The 20,932-nt window shown below is 40.2% G+C and overlaps 1 protein-coding gene across 1 annotated transcript in view; it reads left to right on the top strand.

Moving 5' to 3' along the window:
• The window catches only part of LOC121971455 (disease resistance protein RGA2-like), a 37,774-nt gene extending 26,379 nt beyond the window's left edge, over positions 1-11,395 (top strand). Inside the window, exon 2 of the mRNA XM_042522732.1 lies at positions 10,673-11,395. Within this exon, the coding sequence (XP_042378666.1) occupies positions 10,673-10,776 (104 nt within the window). The 3' untranslated portion in view covers positions 10,777-11,395. The remainder of the gene's footprint in view (positions 1-10,672) is intronic.
• Positions 11,396-20,932: the final 9,537 nt, after the last annotated feature.

Genomic DNA, 20,932 nt, shown 5'->3' with positions numbered 1-20,932 from the left:
CCTTAAATCCTTGTCGCCATCAGCGATTGAGCGGAGAACTTAAACCCTTGTCGCTATCAGCGGTCGAGTGACGACCTTAAAACTTTGTCGCCATCAGCGATCGAGCGATGACATTAAACCCTTGTCACCATCAACGGTCGAGCGGTGACCTTAAACCCTTGTTGCCATCAGCGGTCGAGCGCCGACCTTAAACCCTTTGTTGGATTGAAAGTGCTAGAGGGGGTGAATAACGCTCGTGACTTTCACTTACGTTTTGAAAAACTATCGAGTAAAATATACAGTGGAAATAAATAAAACAATTGCAAACACATGAACACAAAGGGTTTTACTTGGTTCGGAGCCTGGGCCGACTCCTACTTTAAGGCCCACGCTCGTTGAGCGTTTAATTTGGGCAATCACTATAAGCTCAAAAATATACAATTTTGATTTACAATATAAAGCAAAATGGAAATTATACCGACAATGAAAAATAGAAAATTTGAAGCTTCAGGTCATCGGTGTCGAGTTACAGCTTTGTAGAATCAATCGTTGAGCATCACACGGAAGAAGGATCGTCAATTTTCATTGTGTCCTTGCTGCTGGTTGAACTGGGCTTAAGAAGCTCGTGGAGGGCGCCTCTAACACCATGGAGGGCGTCCTCAATCCCGCCGAAATCGCAGTGTGGATGAGCTCCGAACTGGTCGCTGCTTATCCGCCTAAGGGCGCCTCCAACTTGCATGGAGGGTGCCCTCGTGCCAGTGTCCAGGGCGCCTCTAAGCTCCATGGAGGCTGTAACGACCCAACTCCTGGGTACTAAACTGTGAGCCGGAACGCTACATTAACTACTGAAGCTACTGTGCTGTACTGTGAGGAAACTGGGTAAAACAAAGTTTCTCTAACTGACTTTATTAAACTGACAACTGGTACACCCATGCTGTTATAAGGAAGGGTTCAAGCCCCTTTCCGGTTGAGGTATATGTGCTGAGGAGGATACTTGACCTCCCATCTGAGCTAGAACTCAAAGCTAACTTCCCAGCTAGCTGCGGTTCAATCATGGATCGATCAAACTTGCCCTGCTTCTGTGCCCTGCTGGATCGGTCTGCGGACCGATCCATCAGAGGCTGGATCGGTCGGCAGGACCGATCCAGGTGTGTCTGGATCGGTCTGCAGACCGATCCAGGCACCTGGAGACGCTGGGATACCTTCTGTTCGATACTGGTTCGGTCGGCTGATCGATCCAGGGAGATACAGTAGGCTACTGTATCCATCTGGATCGGTCGGCTGACCGATCCAGGAAAAGGAATGGCACTGGATCGGTCTGCTGACCGATCCAGGTTCTGATAGTCTGAAACGAAATCAGAGTTTCTGATTTCCAGCACTGATTCGTGCCAAAACTCACATACACACGCTCTAGATACATGAAAAACACTCTAGCATGTAAATACTAACGTTCTAAACATGATAAACTAAACAAGACATAGTTTACTAAGCTATAACACCTAGTAACAAGACTAAATCATAAAACTAGACATGTTAAGTACTAAAACTGAAATAAAAGCGTATAGATCCCAAAGATCTTTATTCCAGACCCCTTGCACACATACATCATCGTAGCATCGCCCTCCAGCCTCCGCTAGTCCACTTTTCTTTTACTGGTATCTGCAGTATAAGAAAAGTAGCATCTGTAAGCTAAAAAGCTTAGTAAGAAACCATCTATCTCACAAAAACATGCAACAATGCGATTATGGTTTTAAAACATGCTGTTTAAAAACTGAACTGAGCATGGCAACATGGCATGACATACATACATGTACTGAACTGATCATGGCATACAAACAAGCTGAGCATAGCATACTGTATCTGAACTAAGCATAAATACTGAACTGGTCATGCATATACATCTAACTGGTCATGAACTCAAATCATGAAACTTAACTGAGATAATTAATTGAAACTGAAACTAAGTTAGCGTTTCCATCACTGATTACATATTCGGAAAACTATATATAATAATAGATGAAAATACTAAACATGCTGCTGGGGCCCTGGCAACTGTACTTACTGTGCGTGTATCCCTACGAGACCCGGGATTGCAAGTTCCGAATCCAGCAGGGTTACTAGGTTATCTGAACCTAGGGACGACTGTGGGAGTCCAGCCCATGGATATCTGATCCAAGTACAGTGCCAACTGAATAAAAGTAAAATACTGAATACTGTTTTATTTTACTTTGCTGTTCTAGGTTATCTGAATTTAGAGCTAGGTTATCTGAACCTAGAGGCTACTGTGGGAGCCCACCCAATGGATATCTGATCCATATAGCTGTAATAACTGATAATAAGCTAAATAAAATATTTCTAATACATTTTACATGCTGTTAGGATGCCTACTGGTGCATCCTTCTGAACTGGGCATTCTACCGAATGCTTGGTGTGCACTAAAAGCACACCCTAAAACTGAAAACTGTAGAACTACTGAACTAACGCCAAAACTAACAAGCGAGAACAATTATACTGCAGGTGAGGGGTTTCTTACCTCAATCGCAAGGTTTTCTTACGATTCTATCCGCTAGGTTTTCCGGAAACTGTTCTGTTCGACGAACCGCTTACGTCCTCGCGTTCCTCTCGTGGAGAAGAACCGACTTCGTGTTGGTGTTGTCGCCGGAAAGTGAACACACGATCCTAGGGAAGGAACCCTAGGTTTCCTTTGGTTTGTTTGCTGCGCCGAGAGAAAGAAACGGGAGAGGGAGAGGAGGCTTCGGTGAGGAGAGAAAATGCCGAACCCAAAAATAAACCAAATCCCAACTTAAGTTTATATTTATATTAAGTGGGTAACTAGACCCAACTCTAATATAAATTAAATTGTTTCCCTTTCCTTTCAGCACGACCCTGCTGGGTTCACCGGTTACTAGCCTTGTCTGTAAACCATAGGTCTCGGGTTCAATTCCCGCCTAATCCATTTTACGGTTCTAATTATTTTTGCTACTTCCGATACTCGGAAAATTCCAGAAAAATATCTAAAAATTCCAGAAAAATCATGGAATAATTCTAAAATAAATTTGGGAATTTTTTGGACTTTACAATCCCTCATACCTTGTAAAAAGTTCATCCCCGAACTTAAAACAATTCTGGGTACTTCTGTCTCATGCTGGCCTCTGTCTCCCAAGTCGCCTCTGCTGCTGTGTGATTTTGCCAACTGACTTTGACTAATGGTACTTCCTTGTTCCGTAATTTCTTTACTGCTCGGTCTATTATCTGAATAGGCCGACTGTTATAGCTGATCTGCACTGACTGGGGCTCAATCACCTGGGTGGCGTGGATATGCTTCTTCAGCATGGAGACATGAAATACGTTATGGACAAATGACATCTCCTGAGGTAGCTCTAGCTCATATGCTACCTTGCCCACCCTCTTCGTGATAAGGTATGGTCCCACATATCCGGGAGCTAGCTTGCCCTTCTTCCCAAAGCATGACTCCCTTCATGGGAGCTACTTTGAGGCTGTATCCCAATTGAAAACTCTAGGGGTGCGTGGTGTATTAGCATAGCTCTTACGGCTCTGTCTTGTCTCTATCCTCTGGCGAATCTGTTGTGTAGCTCCTGTGGTATCCGCTACTAGATGCATGCAAGCTCTAGTTCCTTCCGTTCACCACTCTCGCAGTGATTGGTGATCCGCACCTCGCCCATGGAGTGCCTCATAAGGTGTTATACCGATAGTGGCCTGATAACGTTGTTGTATGCAAATTCTGCTAGACTCGGATATTTGCACCAACTCCTTGAAATCTAGGGCCTGAGCCGGAGCATATCTTCGAGTACCTGATTTACTCGCTCCGTCTGACCATCTGTCTGGGGATGAAAGGCTGTGCTGAATTTTAACTGGGTGCCCATAGCTGACTGTACACACTTCCAGAAGTGTGATGTAAATCTGCTGTCTCGGTCTGATATAATGGTCCGTGGGACTCCATGCAGCCTGACAATCTCCTTGAGATACAACTGAGCTAGCTGCTCCATAGAATAGGATATTCTGATAGCTAAGAAGTGGGCTGATTTAGTCAACCTGTCGACTATTACCCAGATGGCATCAAAACCATTCGTGGTTCTGGGTAATCCCACTATGAAGTCCATAGAGATATCCTCCCACTTCCATTCTGAAATCTGGATCGGCTGCAGAACTCCTCCTGGCCGCTGATGTTCTGCCTTAACCCTCTAACAGGTTAAACAGATGCTGACGTATTTGGCGATATCTCGCTTCATCCCAGGCCACCAAAATCGTTTCTTTAGATCCTGATACATTTTGGTGGAACCAGGATGCATCGCATAGGGAGTCCTGTGAACCTCGTCTAGAATCTGTTTTCGTAGTTCCTCCTGATCTGGAACACAAAGTCTGTCACCACAGTACACTACCCCACTGGCGGACACTCTGAACTCTCCACTTTTTGATTCTGCTAACCCTTGCTTGATTTTCTGGATTTCAGGATCCTGCTCCTGAGCTGTCTGGATATCATCAAGCAAGGTAGATGCTAAGGACATAGTGGAAAGCTGCCCGACTATAAGCTCGAGACTAAAAGCTGTAATCTCCTTCCTTAGGGGTGGTGACATAGCTGCTAAAGATAATAAGGTAGCACTGGACTTCCTGCTGAGGGCGTCTGCTACCTTATTAGTTTTCCCTGGATGGTAGAGGATATCTATGTCATAATCCTTGACCAGTTCTAACCATCTGCGCTGTCGCATATTCAGATCCTTCTGAGTAAAGAAATACTTCAGACTTTGATGATCTGTATACACCCTGCACTGAGCTCCGTACAAATAATGTCTCCAAATCTTGAGAGCGAACACCACTGCTGCCAGCTCAAGGTCGTGAGTAGGATAGTTCCTCTCATAATCCTTGAGTTGTCTGGAGGCATAGGCGATCACCTTGCCCTGCTGCATCAGTACTGCTCCTAATCCCAATTTAGAGGCGTCACTGTAGATGTCGAAGCTGTCTGTGTTTTCTGGTATAGTTAAAATAGGAGCACTGGTCAATCTCCGTTTTAGTTCGCTGAAGCTGTTCTCACAGTCCTCTGTCCACTGAAATTTCTTGTTCTTCCTGGTGAGAGTTGTCAGTGGGGAGGCTATCATGGAGAAGTCCTCTACGAATTTCCTGTAGTAGCCTGCTAATCCCAGAAAGCTTCTGATTTCACTGGCGTTCCTGGGTCTCTTCTAGTTACTTACTGCTTCTATCTTGCTGGGATCTACCATAACACCATCCTTGGAGATGATGTGACCTAGAAAGGCTACCTGGTCTAGCCAAAATTCACATTTCGTGAATTTAGCGTACAGCTGGTTCTGCTGAAGGATCTGCAAAACTGTCTTCAGATGCTCTGCATGGTCATCTTGAGTGCCTGAATAGATAAGAATGTCATCGATGAACACGATGACAAACTTGTCTAGGTATTCTCTGAATACTCTGTTCATGAGGTCCATGAAAGTAGCTGGAGCATTTGTCACGCCGAAAGGCATGACTACAAACTCATAATGTCCGTATCTGGTCCTGAAAGCTGTTTTAGGTATATCACCTTTCTTGACTCTAACCTGGTGATATCCTGATCTGAGGTCAATTTTAGAGAACACTGTGGCTCCCTTTAGCTGGTCAAACATGTCATCTATCCTGGGAAGAGGGTACCTGTTTTTAATTGTGACCTGGTTCAAGGCACGGTAGTCTATGCATAGGCGCATGCTTCCATCCTTCTTCTTCACGAACAACACAGGTGCTCCCCATGGTGAGTGACTAGGGCGTATGAAACTCTTGTCAAGAAGCTCCTGTAATTGCTCCTGAAGTTCCTTCAGTTCTGCTGGAGCCATGCGGTACGGTGCCTTGGAAATTGGATTTGTGCCGGGAATGAGCTCTATCTCAAATTCAATCTCCCGGTGTCCACGTTGTTGTTCTGCCCCTTAGTAGACTATAAACGCTAGGCTTCGATGTCTAGAGGTGTCTTTGGCTGGTGTTGACTACATTTGCTAAAAATCCCATGCATCTCGAATCCATTAGCTGCTGTGCTTTCAATGCCGAGAGAAACTTCCTGGCTTTTCTCTTTGGTTTCCCATGTACTCATGTACTCTGCTTCGGTTGGAATATGACCTTCATTTCGACACTCTATAGAAGCCGTATCGATCGGAAAATCCATTCCAAAGATGACATCGTAGTCCGTCATTTCTAGCACTATCGGATCACCACAAAGTTCTCTGTCTGCTATAATAGCACCGCTCTGAACCAGTGTGTAGATGCTATAATGTCTCCCGAGGGTAGTGTTGTTAAACCGACTATTGAGTACCTCCGGAGGTGTTGCTAATTTCTCGGCAAATGCCCCGGATACATAAGAGTGGGTTGCCCGATGTCGAATAAGACGGTTGCATTATCTCAGTAAAATCGATCGACTGTGACAACCGCCGAGGCATTTGCTACGTCCTCTCCGGTCGGTGAGAAAATCACGGCATTTGTGTTAGTATGGGGCTTCTAATGCCACGGTGATCATGGACCATCTAAGGCAACATACATCTGATGTAGCTGCGCTGGCCGAGCTCCATACTGTGTCGGAGGTGAGGAAGAGTTCTTGTTCGAACCTTTGTTTAGCCATGTGCCCTTCCTTCACATTCAAAACAACCTCGCGTACCCTTGCGGCAAACTCCGGATGATGCTTCCCACAAGTAGCACACTTGGGATGTCTGGAATGTTTTCCACCTGGTCCTCCTTTGCTTGCCTTACGTTTCCCCTTCCAGTTGGAGCTATGTCCTGTTGTTTCTGAGTACCGAGCCGACTTGTCCCTTGGGCTCTGGAAACACCGCCTGTGGGTGATCTTTGTCTGATAGTGCTCGTGATCGAGCACTACTCACTAGCTCCTCGTGGTTTGTGGCCTATGAACGCCACCGCCACATTCATTGCGATCTCTGGTCCGAGCATCTTCACATCAACCGTACTCGTTCCCTCTGGGCATAGACGAGCCAAACTGTTGAATTTCTTCACGGCCTCCGAACGATAGGTTGCCCTGATGAACTCGTCAGAGTGTCGGTTCGTGATTTGCATGTGAAAGAATTCCTCGAAGAATTCTTTCTCAAGTTGGCCCATGTCATCTGGTTCATCGCCACTTCGATTTAATCCGCTCCCACCACATGCGTGCATCTCCTGTTAAACAGAAGGAGGCACACTTCACCTTTTCGTGCTCTGGCCAGTCTAGAAGCTCCATCGTGCTTTCCAGTGTTTTAAACCATGCCTGAGCATCCCATGGTTCGCTGGTGCCTGAGAAGTTCTCGGGCTTAATTCTCTGCCATTGGATAAGGTAAGCTTCTCTCTTAGCCCTTGCTACTGGGGCTACTGGGACTGGTACTGCAGGCTGAGCTGGTACTACCTCTGTGATTACTGGAGTCGTGAGGTTCGGTACTGGAGTGACTGGGGGAGTAGTCTGCTGGTTAGCCTTTAAGGAGGCTATCTCCTGTTGCTGATCAGCTAACTGCTGCTGTAGCTGAGCCACTAGTGCTGTAAGGTCTGGGGGAGGCACTGAACTGCCTGCCTCATGCTGGGGCTCAGCCGCTGATGCTTTCTTAGCTGGACGTCCTCGTACCATTTTCTAAATAGCAGAGAACACATATATATAACTAGGCTATCATGTTATAGTTAACTACTGGTAACATGTTAAATACTATCACTGTAAACATGAATTAATTAACTACCAACATAAGAGTAAACATGAAGCACATATAACTGATATGAAAGCTGAAAACAAAACTGAGTGAGAGATGTTCTTACTTGGAAGCTGCAGGCACAATGCGGATGTGTGTGTAGGAAGTAAGGAACTTGCTCTGATACCACTCTGTAACGACCCAACTCCTGGGTACTAAACTGTGAGCCGGAACGCTACATTAACTACTGAAGCTACTGTGCTGTACTGTGCGGAAACTGGGTAAAATAAAGTTTCTCTAACTGACTTTATTAAACTGACAACTGGTACACCCATGCTGTTATAAGGAAGGGTTCAAGCCCCTTTTCGGTTGAGGTATATGTGCTGAGGAGGATACTTGACCTCCCATCTGAGCTAGAACTCAAAGCTAACTTCCCAGCTAGCTGCGGTTCAATCACGGATCGATCAAACTTGCCCGGCTTCTGTGCCCTGCTGGATCGGTCTGCGGACCGATCCATCAGAGGCTGGATTGGTCGGCAGGACCGATCCAGGTGTGTCTGGATCGGTCTGCAGACCGATCCAGGCACCTGGAGACGCTGGGATACCTTCTGTTCGATACTGGTTCGGTCGGCTGACCGATCCAGGGAGATACAGTAGACTACTGTATCCATCTGGATCGGTCGGCTGACCGATCCAGGAAAAGGAATGGCACTGGATCGGTCTGCTGACCGATTCAGGTTCTGATAGTCTGAAACGAAATCAGAGTTTCTGATTTCCAGCACTGATTCATGCCAAAACTCACATACACACGCTCTAGATACATGAAAAACACTCTAGCATGTAAATACTAACGTTCTAAACATGATAAACTAAACAAGACATAGTTTACTAAGCTATAACACCTAGTAACAAGACTAAATCATAAAACTAGACATGTTAAGTACTAAAACTGAAATAAAAGCGTATAGATCCCAAAGATCTTTATTCCAGACCCCTTGCATACACACATCATCGTAGCATCGCCCTCCAGCCTCCGCTAGTCCACTTTTCTTTTACTGGTATCTGCAGTATAAGAAAAGTAGCATCTGTAAGCTAAGAAGCTTAGTAAGAAACCATCTATCTCACAAAAACATGCAACGATGCGATTATGGTTTTAAAACATGCTGTTTGAAAACTGAACTGAGCATGGCAACATGGCATGGCATACATACATGTACTGAACTGATCATGACATACAAACAAGCTGAGCATAGCATACTGTATCTGAACTAAGCATAAATACTGAATTGGTCATGCATATACATCTAACTGGTCATGAACTCAAATCATGAAACTTAACTGAGATAATTAACTGAAACTGAAACTAAGTTAGCGTTTCCATCACTGATTACATATTCGGAAAACTATATATAATAATAGATGAAAATACTAAACATGCTGCTGGGGCCCTGGCAACTGTACTTACTGTGCGCGTATCCCTACGAGACCCGGGATTGCAAGTTCCGAATCCAGCAGGGTTACTAGGTTATCTGAACCTAGGGACGACTGTGGGAGTCCAGCCCATGGATATCTGATCCAAGTACAGTGCCAACTGAATAAAGTAAAATACTGAATACTGTTTTATTTTACTTTGCTGTTCTAGGTTATCTGAATTTAGAGATAGGTTATCTGAACCTAGAGGCTACTGTGGGAGCCCACCCAATGGATATCTGATCCATATAGCTATAATAACTGATAATAAGCTAAATAAAATGTTTCTAATACATTTTACATGCTGTTAGGATGCCTACTGGTGCATCCTTCTGAACTGGGCATTCTACCGAATGCTTGGTGTGCACTAAAAGCACACCCTAAAACTGAAAACTGTAGAACTACTGAACTAACGCCAAAACTAACAAGCGAGAACAATTATACTGCAGGTGAGGGGTTTCTTACCTCAATCGCAAGGTTTTCTTACGATTCTATCCGCTAGGTTTTCCGGAAACTGTTCTGTTCGACGAACCGCTTACGTCCTCGCGTTCCTCTCGCGGAGAAGAACCGACTTCGTGTTGGTGTTGTCGCCGGAAAGTGAACACACGATCCTAGGGAAGGAACCCTAGGTTTCCTTTGGTTTGTTTGCTGCGCCGAGAGAAAGAAACGGGAGAGGGAGAGGAGGCTTCGGTGAGGAGAGAAAATGCCGAACCCAAAAATAAACCAAATCCCAACTTAAGTTTATATTTATATTAAGTGGGTAACTAGACCCAACTCTAATATAAATTAAATTGTTTCCCTTTCCTTTCAGCACGACCCTGCTGGGTTCACCGGTTACTAGCCTTGTCTGTAAACCATAGGTCTCGGGTTCAATTCCCGCCTAATCCATTTTACGGTTCTAATTATTTTTGCTACTTCCGATACTCGGAAAATTCCGGAAAAATATCTAAAAATTCCAGAAAAATCATGGAATAATTCTAAAATAAATTCGGAAATTTTTCGGGCTTTACAGAGGCACCCTTGTGCCTTGCTGTGAGGCCGTCTCTGCAAGTGACCCCGAGGCGCCTCCAAGCTCCATGGAGGGTGCCTCGGGTACTGTTCATCCGAGGTAAATGTGTCGAATTCGCTTCCTACAAAATATGTTAGTCCCAGAACCTAACCATACCATACAAAACAAAGTTAGCATAATATAGACATGATAAATAAAGTATTTGATAGTCTCTGGACTGTCCGATTCCGGAACTATGTGAATTTTATTGATATACTTCGCTACTGTTTACTTCAGTAATTATTAATTACGAAATAATATATAATAATCAACTTTAGTAATAAATTTGATGTAGTAAATACTATTTTATACTTCATAGATTAAAAAATATGGACTCATTTCTAATTTTATTTAATATTTAACTTTGTAGTATTTATTCAATGAAGTAATAAGTTATCAAATACAATTGATATGTATAATTACTGAAGTATTAAGTTGGAAAGGTTAAAATATTTTTTTCATAAATTGAACCTGTTTATAATTCTTCCATTCTTGCTAACGAGTTGAACTCACTTGTTGGGTGCTAGGGTTTGTTCTCCTCTGTTTCCTCGGCGAAGTTCTTGCCGTCGACGACCAATACATGAGCATCACCCAGTCCACGCCTCCCGCTACACCTTTGGTGCTGCTCTAGCTCGTGAGCCCCCCATCCCAGGCATAAACTTCATCATCCAAGTGCCCAACTCAGGATTCTTTACGGCACTCGGCCGCCTTGGCCTCATCTCGGTTGTCGACAACCACATAAAAGGTTTTAGTGCCTCCTTCATCTCCCCTAAATAATCTGCCCACTTTCTGTCTGATCATGTTTTTGTACAGCAAACTCTCTTCTCTCAAGATCTACCGATCCTGCTATTGCTTCTTCTCGATCAACCAACAATCTGGACCACAAATATACTCAAAATCCAAACTTTGCAGTTATAATCAAGTAATTCCAATGTTTTATCATCTTTGAAGAATATTATCAAAATCCGACACTTCCTTTCACTATACCAACCACACAAATCACTCACTCAATTCCAGTTCATATGCTTACTAGAATTATAGTGGCAAAAACATAAAAAAAATATTTGCAGGCACATTTTCTGATTGGGGTTCAACTAAACAAGTTGTGCTTTGTTGGTCTTGGTTTATCATATACCACATAGAAGTTGCATTGGTGCTTATAAGCTGATCTAAGTGAAACAGGACATGTTTGTTCTTTTTTCTATCAATATTTGTATTTATGAAATGCATTTTAATTGGATAGACCAGAATAGGTATTCTATCTATTTTATCTTTTGTACTTGTGTAAATATGGAGACTGGCATAAGTTAGACATGTTATCTTTTGTTACGTTTCCATAGTTTTAATTATAGTGCTTTGATGCTTTTCTTTTGATGCATGCATGCTCTGACCATAGTTTGCTATTTATCACATTTCTTTTCTTTTAGATTAAAAAGTCAATGGTTTTGACAGCTGATTCTGCAAATACAAAGAGTGCATCTAGTGGTCAAATCGTAGCCAATAAGAAAGCTCACATGGCTAAGGTACAAAGAGTAGGCTCTCCAAAGGCCTAAGGTCCTTCCTAAACATCAAGGCTACAATGAAAGAACTTTGTCATAGAGAAAAAAAAAGACCACTATCCATAGCTAACTCTATATCTATCGTAACACCACTAGTTCAAGTTTACAAGCAATTAGGTCAAGAATACTTCTTCATGAATTCCTAGATATCTAGGCTATTTAATAGTTTACTGAAAAATGTATGCTCCTACTAAGCTACTATACTATATGTAATGTCGGTTGTTGAATTCTTTAATTTAATGGCTATGGAATAGGTTTGGAAAACATGTCTAAATTTAACTAGATGCAGATGTATGAAGATTGTTGTTCAAAAGGCATTTTCTGTCAAATGTTGGCTTTGTTTTATGTTCCTTCAGGCTTGATTAACTAATTTGTTCACTGAAGTATTCTACAAAAATTATAGGTGATGTGCATGCTTCACCTGCAAGTAATCTTGGTATTTGTTAATGTAATTATCGTATCTTGGGCATATAGATTTTGATTGTATGCTTTGCTTCATGAGGCTAAAAGGAAAAGAGGATTATTATATCTTTGTTAAATAAAAAAATTTCTTGCACATGACATCGCTTATGAGCATCTATTGTCGCTTATTTGCTTATCATGTGGTATTAAATCTTTTCTTATTCTGAATATTCCTCTCCATGAAAATTCTTATATGAGGTAATATGCGTGTCATAATCCTTCTTATTTAAGTAGAACTTTGATATACCTTACCTGCCTTAATGAGAAAGTTATTTTTCTTTAATTATTATCATTATAGTTTTTATCAGTTCATCCAAGTTCAAACAAGTTCAAAATAAATGTTCTCTTCCCTTTTCTTAACAAATACCATCATTTTTGTTTCAGATAGTATTGAAGGAACACTTGGTTCTAACTTTGTTTAGAGATGAGGTAGGTAAGCGTTGTACTATAGTATATTTGGGTTAAAATGTTTAAGCAGATTTTAACATTTTTCATACAGTATGATCTATTACATGAAGATTATCAGCTTTATCTTCTTCCAAGCATTTTGGAATTCGAAAAGTTAGTTAAATCTGGACGAGCGAAACAAAAGTATGCAGATTTGGAATATAATGTGGCAAAACAAGTTGAGAAGATGATAAGGTTTGTACTTTAAATAAATTGCATTCATATACCCTAACATTTTAACTTATATTCCTGTGCTTTTCTAGATACTTAAAAGATCTTAGCATGCAAATATTTTGAGTCTGCTTACTTTAAAATTTTTCCTTGGCTAAATTTCTGAATGTTTAAGCTCTAGTAAAATTAAATTTCGCAAGTGAACTAAACATAGAAGTATTGCTTGGAGTAACTCTTTATCTTCTGTGAGGCGTATACCATAAAGTGGTCTCTATCTTTTTTGGTCAAAACAATAGAAAACATACTTGGATGAATACTATTGGATTTTTCTCTTTTATAAATGAAAATTTTCAAGTGGATTAAACATATATAGGTTCTTGTTAACTACACGTTATTGTTATCTTGTGATCTACATTATCTTTGAAATTTTGCTTGGGGTAATTCTTTTTCTTCTATTTCGTATGTGAGATGTAGTGGTATCTATCCTTTATGGTTGAAATAATATTGAACATACTTGGAGGACTAGCGAAATTTGCTCTTTTAAGTTTCTCTTGCTTTGTTTTATATTTTGTGTTTAATTTCAGGTGATAAGTTGACATGTCTTTATACTTTGAAGAACATAAATGCTACTCTTGTCTTTGCTCTATAGTTTGATATGTGATTTTTATTTTTCTGTAAAAAATTTTGCAGGCACATGAAGAAGTGAATGGAGCGAATTTGTCTACTCCTATGTAGGTGCCTATGAGTTGTGTATCTTCTATATAAATTTTTGGATTGTATTTGATACATATTTATGATATATTTATTCAATTTTGATTGTGAAAAATATTGTGTTGGAGTAACATATTATCATATACTCTTTTGGTCAATTAAAATTGTATTGTAGTAAAATATTGTCAATTACTTCGACGGTATAAATAAATGATGGAGTAATACAACACAAAAGACTACAATAAATTTAAATAGTGACGTAGTTAAAGAAACTATTTACTTCATTACTGATCAAATTTGGGAAGTAGTTCGTATAAATTACTTCGCTACATTTGAATTTATTTGTTGTAGTAAAATATGCTCTATTACTTCTATACTACGATGAAGTAATACAAAATATATACTTCGACTAAGTCAAATTATATAGAAGTAAAATAAAATATTTACTGCACCAAAATTCAAAAAAAAATGAAGTCGTATACATATTTTACTTCATCAAACAACGTAACCTATGAAGTAATATATCATCAATTACTTCGGTATTTGTACTGGTCTTGATGAAGTAATAAAGCTTTTTTACTTCGAAAACGGTTCAATTTTGAACCGGTTTTGAACCGATGATAGACTTCGGTAACGTGAGGTGAAGTAAAAAATTTACCCTTTTACTTCACGTGCATCTACTTCGGTAATTAACTACCTATTACTTCGGATAATATCCGAAGTCTATTGTGGATTTTCACATAGCGCAAGCTCCATGGAGGGTGCCTCGGGTACTGTTCATCCGAGGTAAATGTGTCGAATTCGCTTCCTACAAAATATGTTAGTCCCAGAACCTAACCATACCATACAAAACAAAGTTAGCATAATATAGACATGATAAATAAAGTATTTGATAGTCTCTGGACTGTCCGATTCTGACTTCGGATTTCCCGTCCGGAAATCCTAGGTCGAACCGACGCCTACTGTTTCCTCACCGGAGAACGCGTCCTCACCTCCTTCACTCAGGAGAATTTACCTGTTGCCAATTGATATTCTAGACCAACTGGACTTTTTCTCAGCGTTCGAAGCTTCCGGTCTTCATGTTGGACGTCCGTTCCACGACTCGTCCAATCTTCCACCCGGTTCGCGACACTAGGATTTCAACTTAGGGTTACCACCCCCTAGGATTTTGCCCAAAGCTCTCGACCCGCCAAGACTTTCCACCTAGGATTACCGCCCCCTAAGGGTTTCCCTTTGCCTAACCGCAGCTAGGACTTTTCCTCATCTAGGGTTACCACCCCCTATGACCTAGGGTTACGACCCCCTAGGGTTTTCCACCTGCCTAACCGCAGTTAGGACTTTTACCTAAGTACACTTAGGACTTTCCTGAAATCTCAATCAAACTCGTTAGATAACAAAACAACTTAACTTTGGACCCTTTGACATAATCAAAACACAGGTTCGATCGTCAGATGCTTCCCGCACCAATAATCTCTCTCTTTTTTATTATAGCAACATGGTTCAAAGTTAAGTAAAACATAATAATAAATAATGAAATTTAAACAAGAGCATGAATGCAATAATTCAAAAAAACTTTATGTTCCCCCTTTCATTATGTTTAAATTCTTAATTAGTTTAAATTCTTAACTTTGACTTCTCTCTGTCCCTTTGACATAAATAAAAAAAGCATACTAAGTAGAGAGAGGGTTGTAAAAAATATATTCTTTTTAACTTTAAGCACCTCCTGAAGGGTAGCACTCAGCGAAATTTAGCTTTAAAAGTAATTTCTTTTAAAAAACTTAGCTAAAGTAGAGATTTTTTGAAAATACTTAGCTATTTCAAATAAAACTTAGATAAACGTAAGTTTTGAAACTGTCATAGCTTTTCCAAAAGAATCTTAGCTAAATTTTTAGTTTTGAAAATACTTAGATTAGAAAATACTTTGATAAATTTAGTACTTAGCTTTTAAAAAGACTTTGATAAACTTAGCTTAGTTTTTTCAAAACTTAGTTTTTACAAATAAAGGTTTTGAAAAAAAACTTAGATAGAAGTACTCAACTTTAAAAAAGATTTTAATAAAAGCTTAGTTTTTAAAATTTTTGATAAAAGCTTAACTTTAAAAATATTTTCTTATAAAAATACTTGAAAATATTTTAGGTTTCTGTCAAAGATAATTCATTTTTACAAAAAATTGAACTTCCTTTTTAGAAATATTTTGAACTTTTTGAAAAGTTTAACTTTGAAAAACAATGTTTTAAGAAAATAAAGATAAAAATTAATGTCTTAAATTTCTTTGCACTCCCCCTTAATTAATGCCAAAACAAATTTTTAGGGTCCTAGAGTCCAAGCATGTAAATAAAAAACATAAAAGTTATTATTTATTTTTCTAATTTTTCATCTCATCCATTTTAGATTATCAAGCATGTTCAGCTTATAAGTGTATGTGAGACGGAGTTAACTTTATTTAAAAAAATATTAAAATTTAGATTTAAAATATAAGTTTGAATTTTCAATGAGTTTGAATTTCAAGTTTTAAAATGTGAGTAAACATTTAAAATTTTAAAGATTTTGAAAATATATTAAAAGTTAATTAAGTTTAAAATTATAATCTTACATATTAATTTTGATTTTAAAATTAATTATCTTTTAAAAATAATTAATATTTTAAAATTTTAAGAGTTAATAATTTGAAATTTAATTATGCGATTAATAATCAAATAATTAAGGGGTTTGAAATTCATTATGATTTAAAAATAATTATAATTTAACATTTTGAATTTAATTAGATTTGAAATTAAACTTTTTATAATTACTTAAATTTCGAAATTAATCATGATTTTATAATTAATTATGAATTTTAATTGAGTTAGCTTTAATTAATTCAGGTTTGGTTAACTACTTTAAACCTTGGTCCATCTCACCCTTTTCTAGATTTTCAATCAGGGAACCTTAATAGTTTTGTGAGATGGTTAATTTAATCTTTAATTTAAATTCCAATCTAAAGATTGATTTACAATTGAGTTAGACTCAGATTTTTTAATTAGTCAATTAAATATTCATTTCAATGATTGACTTCCAAGCTGTGGCGAGACAATAGGCCTTCTTGGGTATGAGATCATCCACCACTTCTAGACAAAGTCTTTCAAAGAAATTGGATATTTAATTTTTCTTTTTGAAACCCCTAGGTCTAACTAGTCAAGTGTAAATCATGTCTAGGTCCTTATCTAACCTAATCTAAGCATGTATAATAAAAGTAGTAAGACAAGCATCAAACAATTCTATTTATAAATAAAGATGATTTTTCTATTGGCTCCCCCTGAATCATAGCTTCGATAAGGTCTATCAAGGTAGTGGATTTGATCCTTTGGTATCCAATATTGTCCAAATCTAACTTGATTAATCAAGTTAGACTTGGGGACACATGCTTGGACTACTTTTCTATTTGATCAATTTACAAGGGATAAATAATACTTGTATTTTCGTTTAACCTTAAATCTAAGTCCGGATCGGTTGTAAATGGCTCGCTGTTTTCCAAGAATCAGATCAAGATTCTTGGAACCCAATGTGAACCGTTCTAACGTATCCTTTAGTTCCTTGACTTGATTTTTCAGGCTAGAATTCTCTTCCTCAAGCTTTTGGACTTGAGTTGAGGTTCTAGTCTGAACAAGGTCAGTCAAGGAGCTAGGGTTAGTCACTTCTTTAAGGGCTGTTATCTCCTTTTGAAGTGATTTGACCCGGACATTGGATTTAGCTAATTTCTTTAATAAATATGAAACTAAATTTTCTAGATCGTCTACTTGAGTACCATCGAATAGAGAACTTACAGTGGGATTAGGCCCTTCGAAAATGGATACGGATCCGTGGCTTCGCTCGGACTCGACTTCGGATTCACTCTCGGTATCGAACTCGGACTCGGTTTCGGCAACATACGCTTGTACCGGTAGAGCGAGGAAGCTAGTTTTCTTGTGTTCTTCTTCGTCGGACTCTTCAGAGGACTCGAACTGCAAAATATGGCGATTAAATGATAAGGGTTATTGAAGTAATAACCTTATTGGATTGTTTAGGAATTTTTAAAAAATTTCTGGGATTTAAACGGAGTCCGTATGATGTGTTTAAGGGGATAATCAGTTGGGCTAGTAGAAAGTCTGTTTGGAATCCCAATTAAGTTGGGAGTTGATTAATTAAATTAACTTATAGTTGGTTAATTAAATCCTAAGGTTATATATCTAAACCTAAGTTCATAAACCATGCCCTAATCCCATTCCCGATCCAAAGCTGTGCTGAATCCCTCTCCCTCGTGTGCGCCGTCGACTACCAACTATTGATCGCCGGTGCCGATTCGCCCCTCTTTGGTCACGAATGAGAAGTTGTCCCTCTCCGAGCAGAAGCCCTTCCGATTCTCCATCGCCGGATCATCGACCCCTTTGCTCCTCATCACCTCCGTGAGCCTCCTTGATCACGCGGTGTAGTTCCTCTCGATCCAGTCGCCAGACGCGGGAGAGCACGCCACTGCCTCTCCTTCCTCCCGATGCGTGAGGCGTCATTTCACTGTGCAACCAACTCAGATTGTCTCTTCCCTAGACGCGATCAACGTCGTCACAGCTGGTGTCATCGCATATGACCCCGACACCTTCAATCGCGGGCTGCTCGATCACCGGTCGTCTTCCCTCGACTGCCACCGCCCAACGCCTAAGGTGCATCTCATGTCTATGATCGGAGGATCTATCGAGCCCTCTTCACGTTGGTCGATTGCACGATGCTGTACCCTAGCTGCAGCCACCAGATCTTCCACTCCGGTTGGTTCCCTACCTTTGGGGATGGTGCTTGATCTCTTTGCTTGGTTCGACGTGAAACTTTCAGCCTGTAATTGGATGATGAATTGGGGTAAGACTATGAACTGATCTTGGATTTCATTACAGGGTTAATTGATAGATTTCTTTGATTGGGTGATTAGGTTAGTAGGTGAAGGTGTGGGCAGCAGTAGGCATCATCGGTGATTTCCAGTAGTGGGTTGCTCCGACTGCAAGCTAATGGTTGAATGTAATGGAATTGGGTAAGTTTTAAAGTTGTTTCTGTTAGGGTCGAAATATGCTAGAGGGGGGGGGGTGAATAACTTGTCGTGCGCTCGTCGTCTTACTTCTTGGTGATGATAGGCAGCGAAAAATACAAGAAACAAAAATACAACGCTAACACGACGGATTTACTTGGTATCCACCTCAAGAAGAGGTGACTAATCCAATGATTCACACATGACACACACTCTCCACTATGAAAACACTCTTTTACGGTAACTACCGAAGACGGAGAAGCCTGTACAGGACTCACACACAAAGATACACAAGAAGAAAAAAGTACAAGCTGATACAATAGTAAACCTTATAAGATTTACACGGTAGAAACCCTAGCTTGCCTTTCTTTTTGCGTGTTGTTGCCTCTTGAACCTTGAAAGTGCACCAGCACTTGTTTCCAAGAGCCTCCAAGAATTGGCTGTGAGCTGTGGAGAGGATGCTGTGTAGATCGGAGAAGAATCGCAGCGTTGTGGAATGAAGCCGTGCGGAGAAGAACGCTTGCCAACGGATATAACCTGCGCCAACGGTCGGATCCCAATCGATTGAATTGCTCTCAATCGATTAGGGAGGCTTTGGATCAATCGATCCAGAGCGCCTATGTGCTCTCTGGAACTCGCTTGAATCGATTACCTGATCGATTCACTAACCCTCGCGCGATTCCAGTCTCTCAATCAATCACTCGATCGATTGGAGGCTCCTAATCGATCAGGTGATCGATTGGGAGGTGTTCTGTGTGCCATCGATTCTTCCCCAATCGATCACCCGATCAATTGGGAGAAGCTTTTGTCGCGAGACTCACCCAATCGATCAACCGATTGATTAGGCATGAGCCAATCGATCGGTTGATTGATTCGGCTCACACATGACTTACCAAATCAAGTCCAAAGTCCCTAAAACTAACATCCGGTCAACCATAACCTGTTGGAACATCATGCCTAGCATCCGGTCACCCTCGACCTACTAGGACTTCCTCACCAAGTGTCCGGTTAATCCCTTTGACCTACTTGGACTTTTCTTCTCGTGCCAAGTATCCGGTCAACCCTTTGACCTACTTGGACTTCTCAATACCAGGTGTCCGGTCACCTTGACCCACCTGGATTTCCACATGCCTGACTTCACTCACCAGGACTTCCTTTCTGCCTAACTTCACTCACTAGGACTTCCCATCTGCCTGGATTCACTCACTAGGACTTTCACCTAGCTTCACTCACTAGGTTTTTCACCTGGCTTCACTCACCAGGATTTTCCATCTGCCTGGCTTCACTCACCAAGACTTTCACCTGACTTTACTCACCAGGATTTCCCAACTGCCTGGCTTCACTCACCAAGACTTCTCCTCTGCCTAGCTTCTCTCACTAGGTCTTTCACCTAGCTTCACTCACCAAGACTTCTCAGTCAAGTATCCAGTCAGTCTTGACCTACTTGACTCTTCTTCACATCTAACTGGCCAACCTTGACCAGAGGAGAATTGTACCAACAATCTCCCCAAATGAACGATTACACCTGCAATCTCCATGTATTGTCAATTCCCATGTATTGTCAAACATCGAAACCCAAATATCAAGACTCAAGTTTGAGCCATCTCAAGCTTAGTCAACCAGATCAACCTTGACCTAGGGAATATTGCACTAACAATTTCATGATTCTTAGTAGTCGATGGAATTAAACTTGATTGGAGAAGTGGATTGTTAGTTTATGTCTTTCTTGGATTAGAGTGAAACATGTGAAGGAAGAGTTTGGATCAGTTTAGATTGATATTTAGTAGATGATATATTGGATTGATTAATGTATTGTAGATTATGATTAGAAAGATTAAGATAATCATGGATGAGTGTAATTGAAGTTAATAATTAATTAAGATAATTAATGATCATTCGATTTAGGTTTTCCCTAATTAGTTTGAGTTTAGCTAGTTGTTGCATATGTAAGTAGCTAAATTATACATCATGTGATTTGCAGGATGTTGACTGAGACGAGCGTCTCGAAGTAGGATTATTTAGCACGATCGACATATATAGGCGGGTACTTCTTACCTTATTTTTTTTTAGTTCTTTGACCTTAGTGCATGAGTTATTATTCGGATAGTTGTTGTATTTATCTTGATTCCACTCATATTTTTCCTGTGCTTGATACTTATCCACTCAATCTTTGAGATAATCGATTTGATGTCTATACAGTCTCTTGTTGACTTCCATGATATTTAGCAGATACTAGATACCATGTTTATTTGCTTTGATTGTTGTTTATTTACATACCTTATTGAGCATGCTGGCTTCCTGTAGCATACCTGGTTTCTGTTTATATGTATGATGACTGTTGCATCTTGAGCATCATATCATTTCATGCATACTGACGATCATTGTCTCCCTTGTGGTGTGAGAGAGTCGTT

Source organism: Zingiber officinale, chromosome 4A (genome assembly GCF_018446385.1).
Source record: "Zingiber officinale cultivar Zhangliang chromosome 4A, Zo_v1.1, whole genome shotgun sequence".
Classification (NCBI taxonomy): domain Eukaryota; kingdom Viridiplantae; phylum Streptophyta; class Magnoliopsida; order Zingiberales; family Zingiberaceae; genus Zingiber; species Zingiber officinale.
Note: the sequence above shows the minus strand (reverse complement) of the source record. Positions and strands in the feature narration are given on the sequence as shown.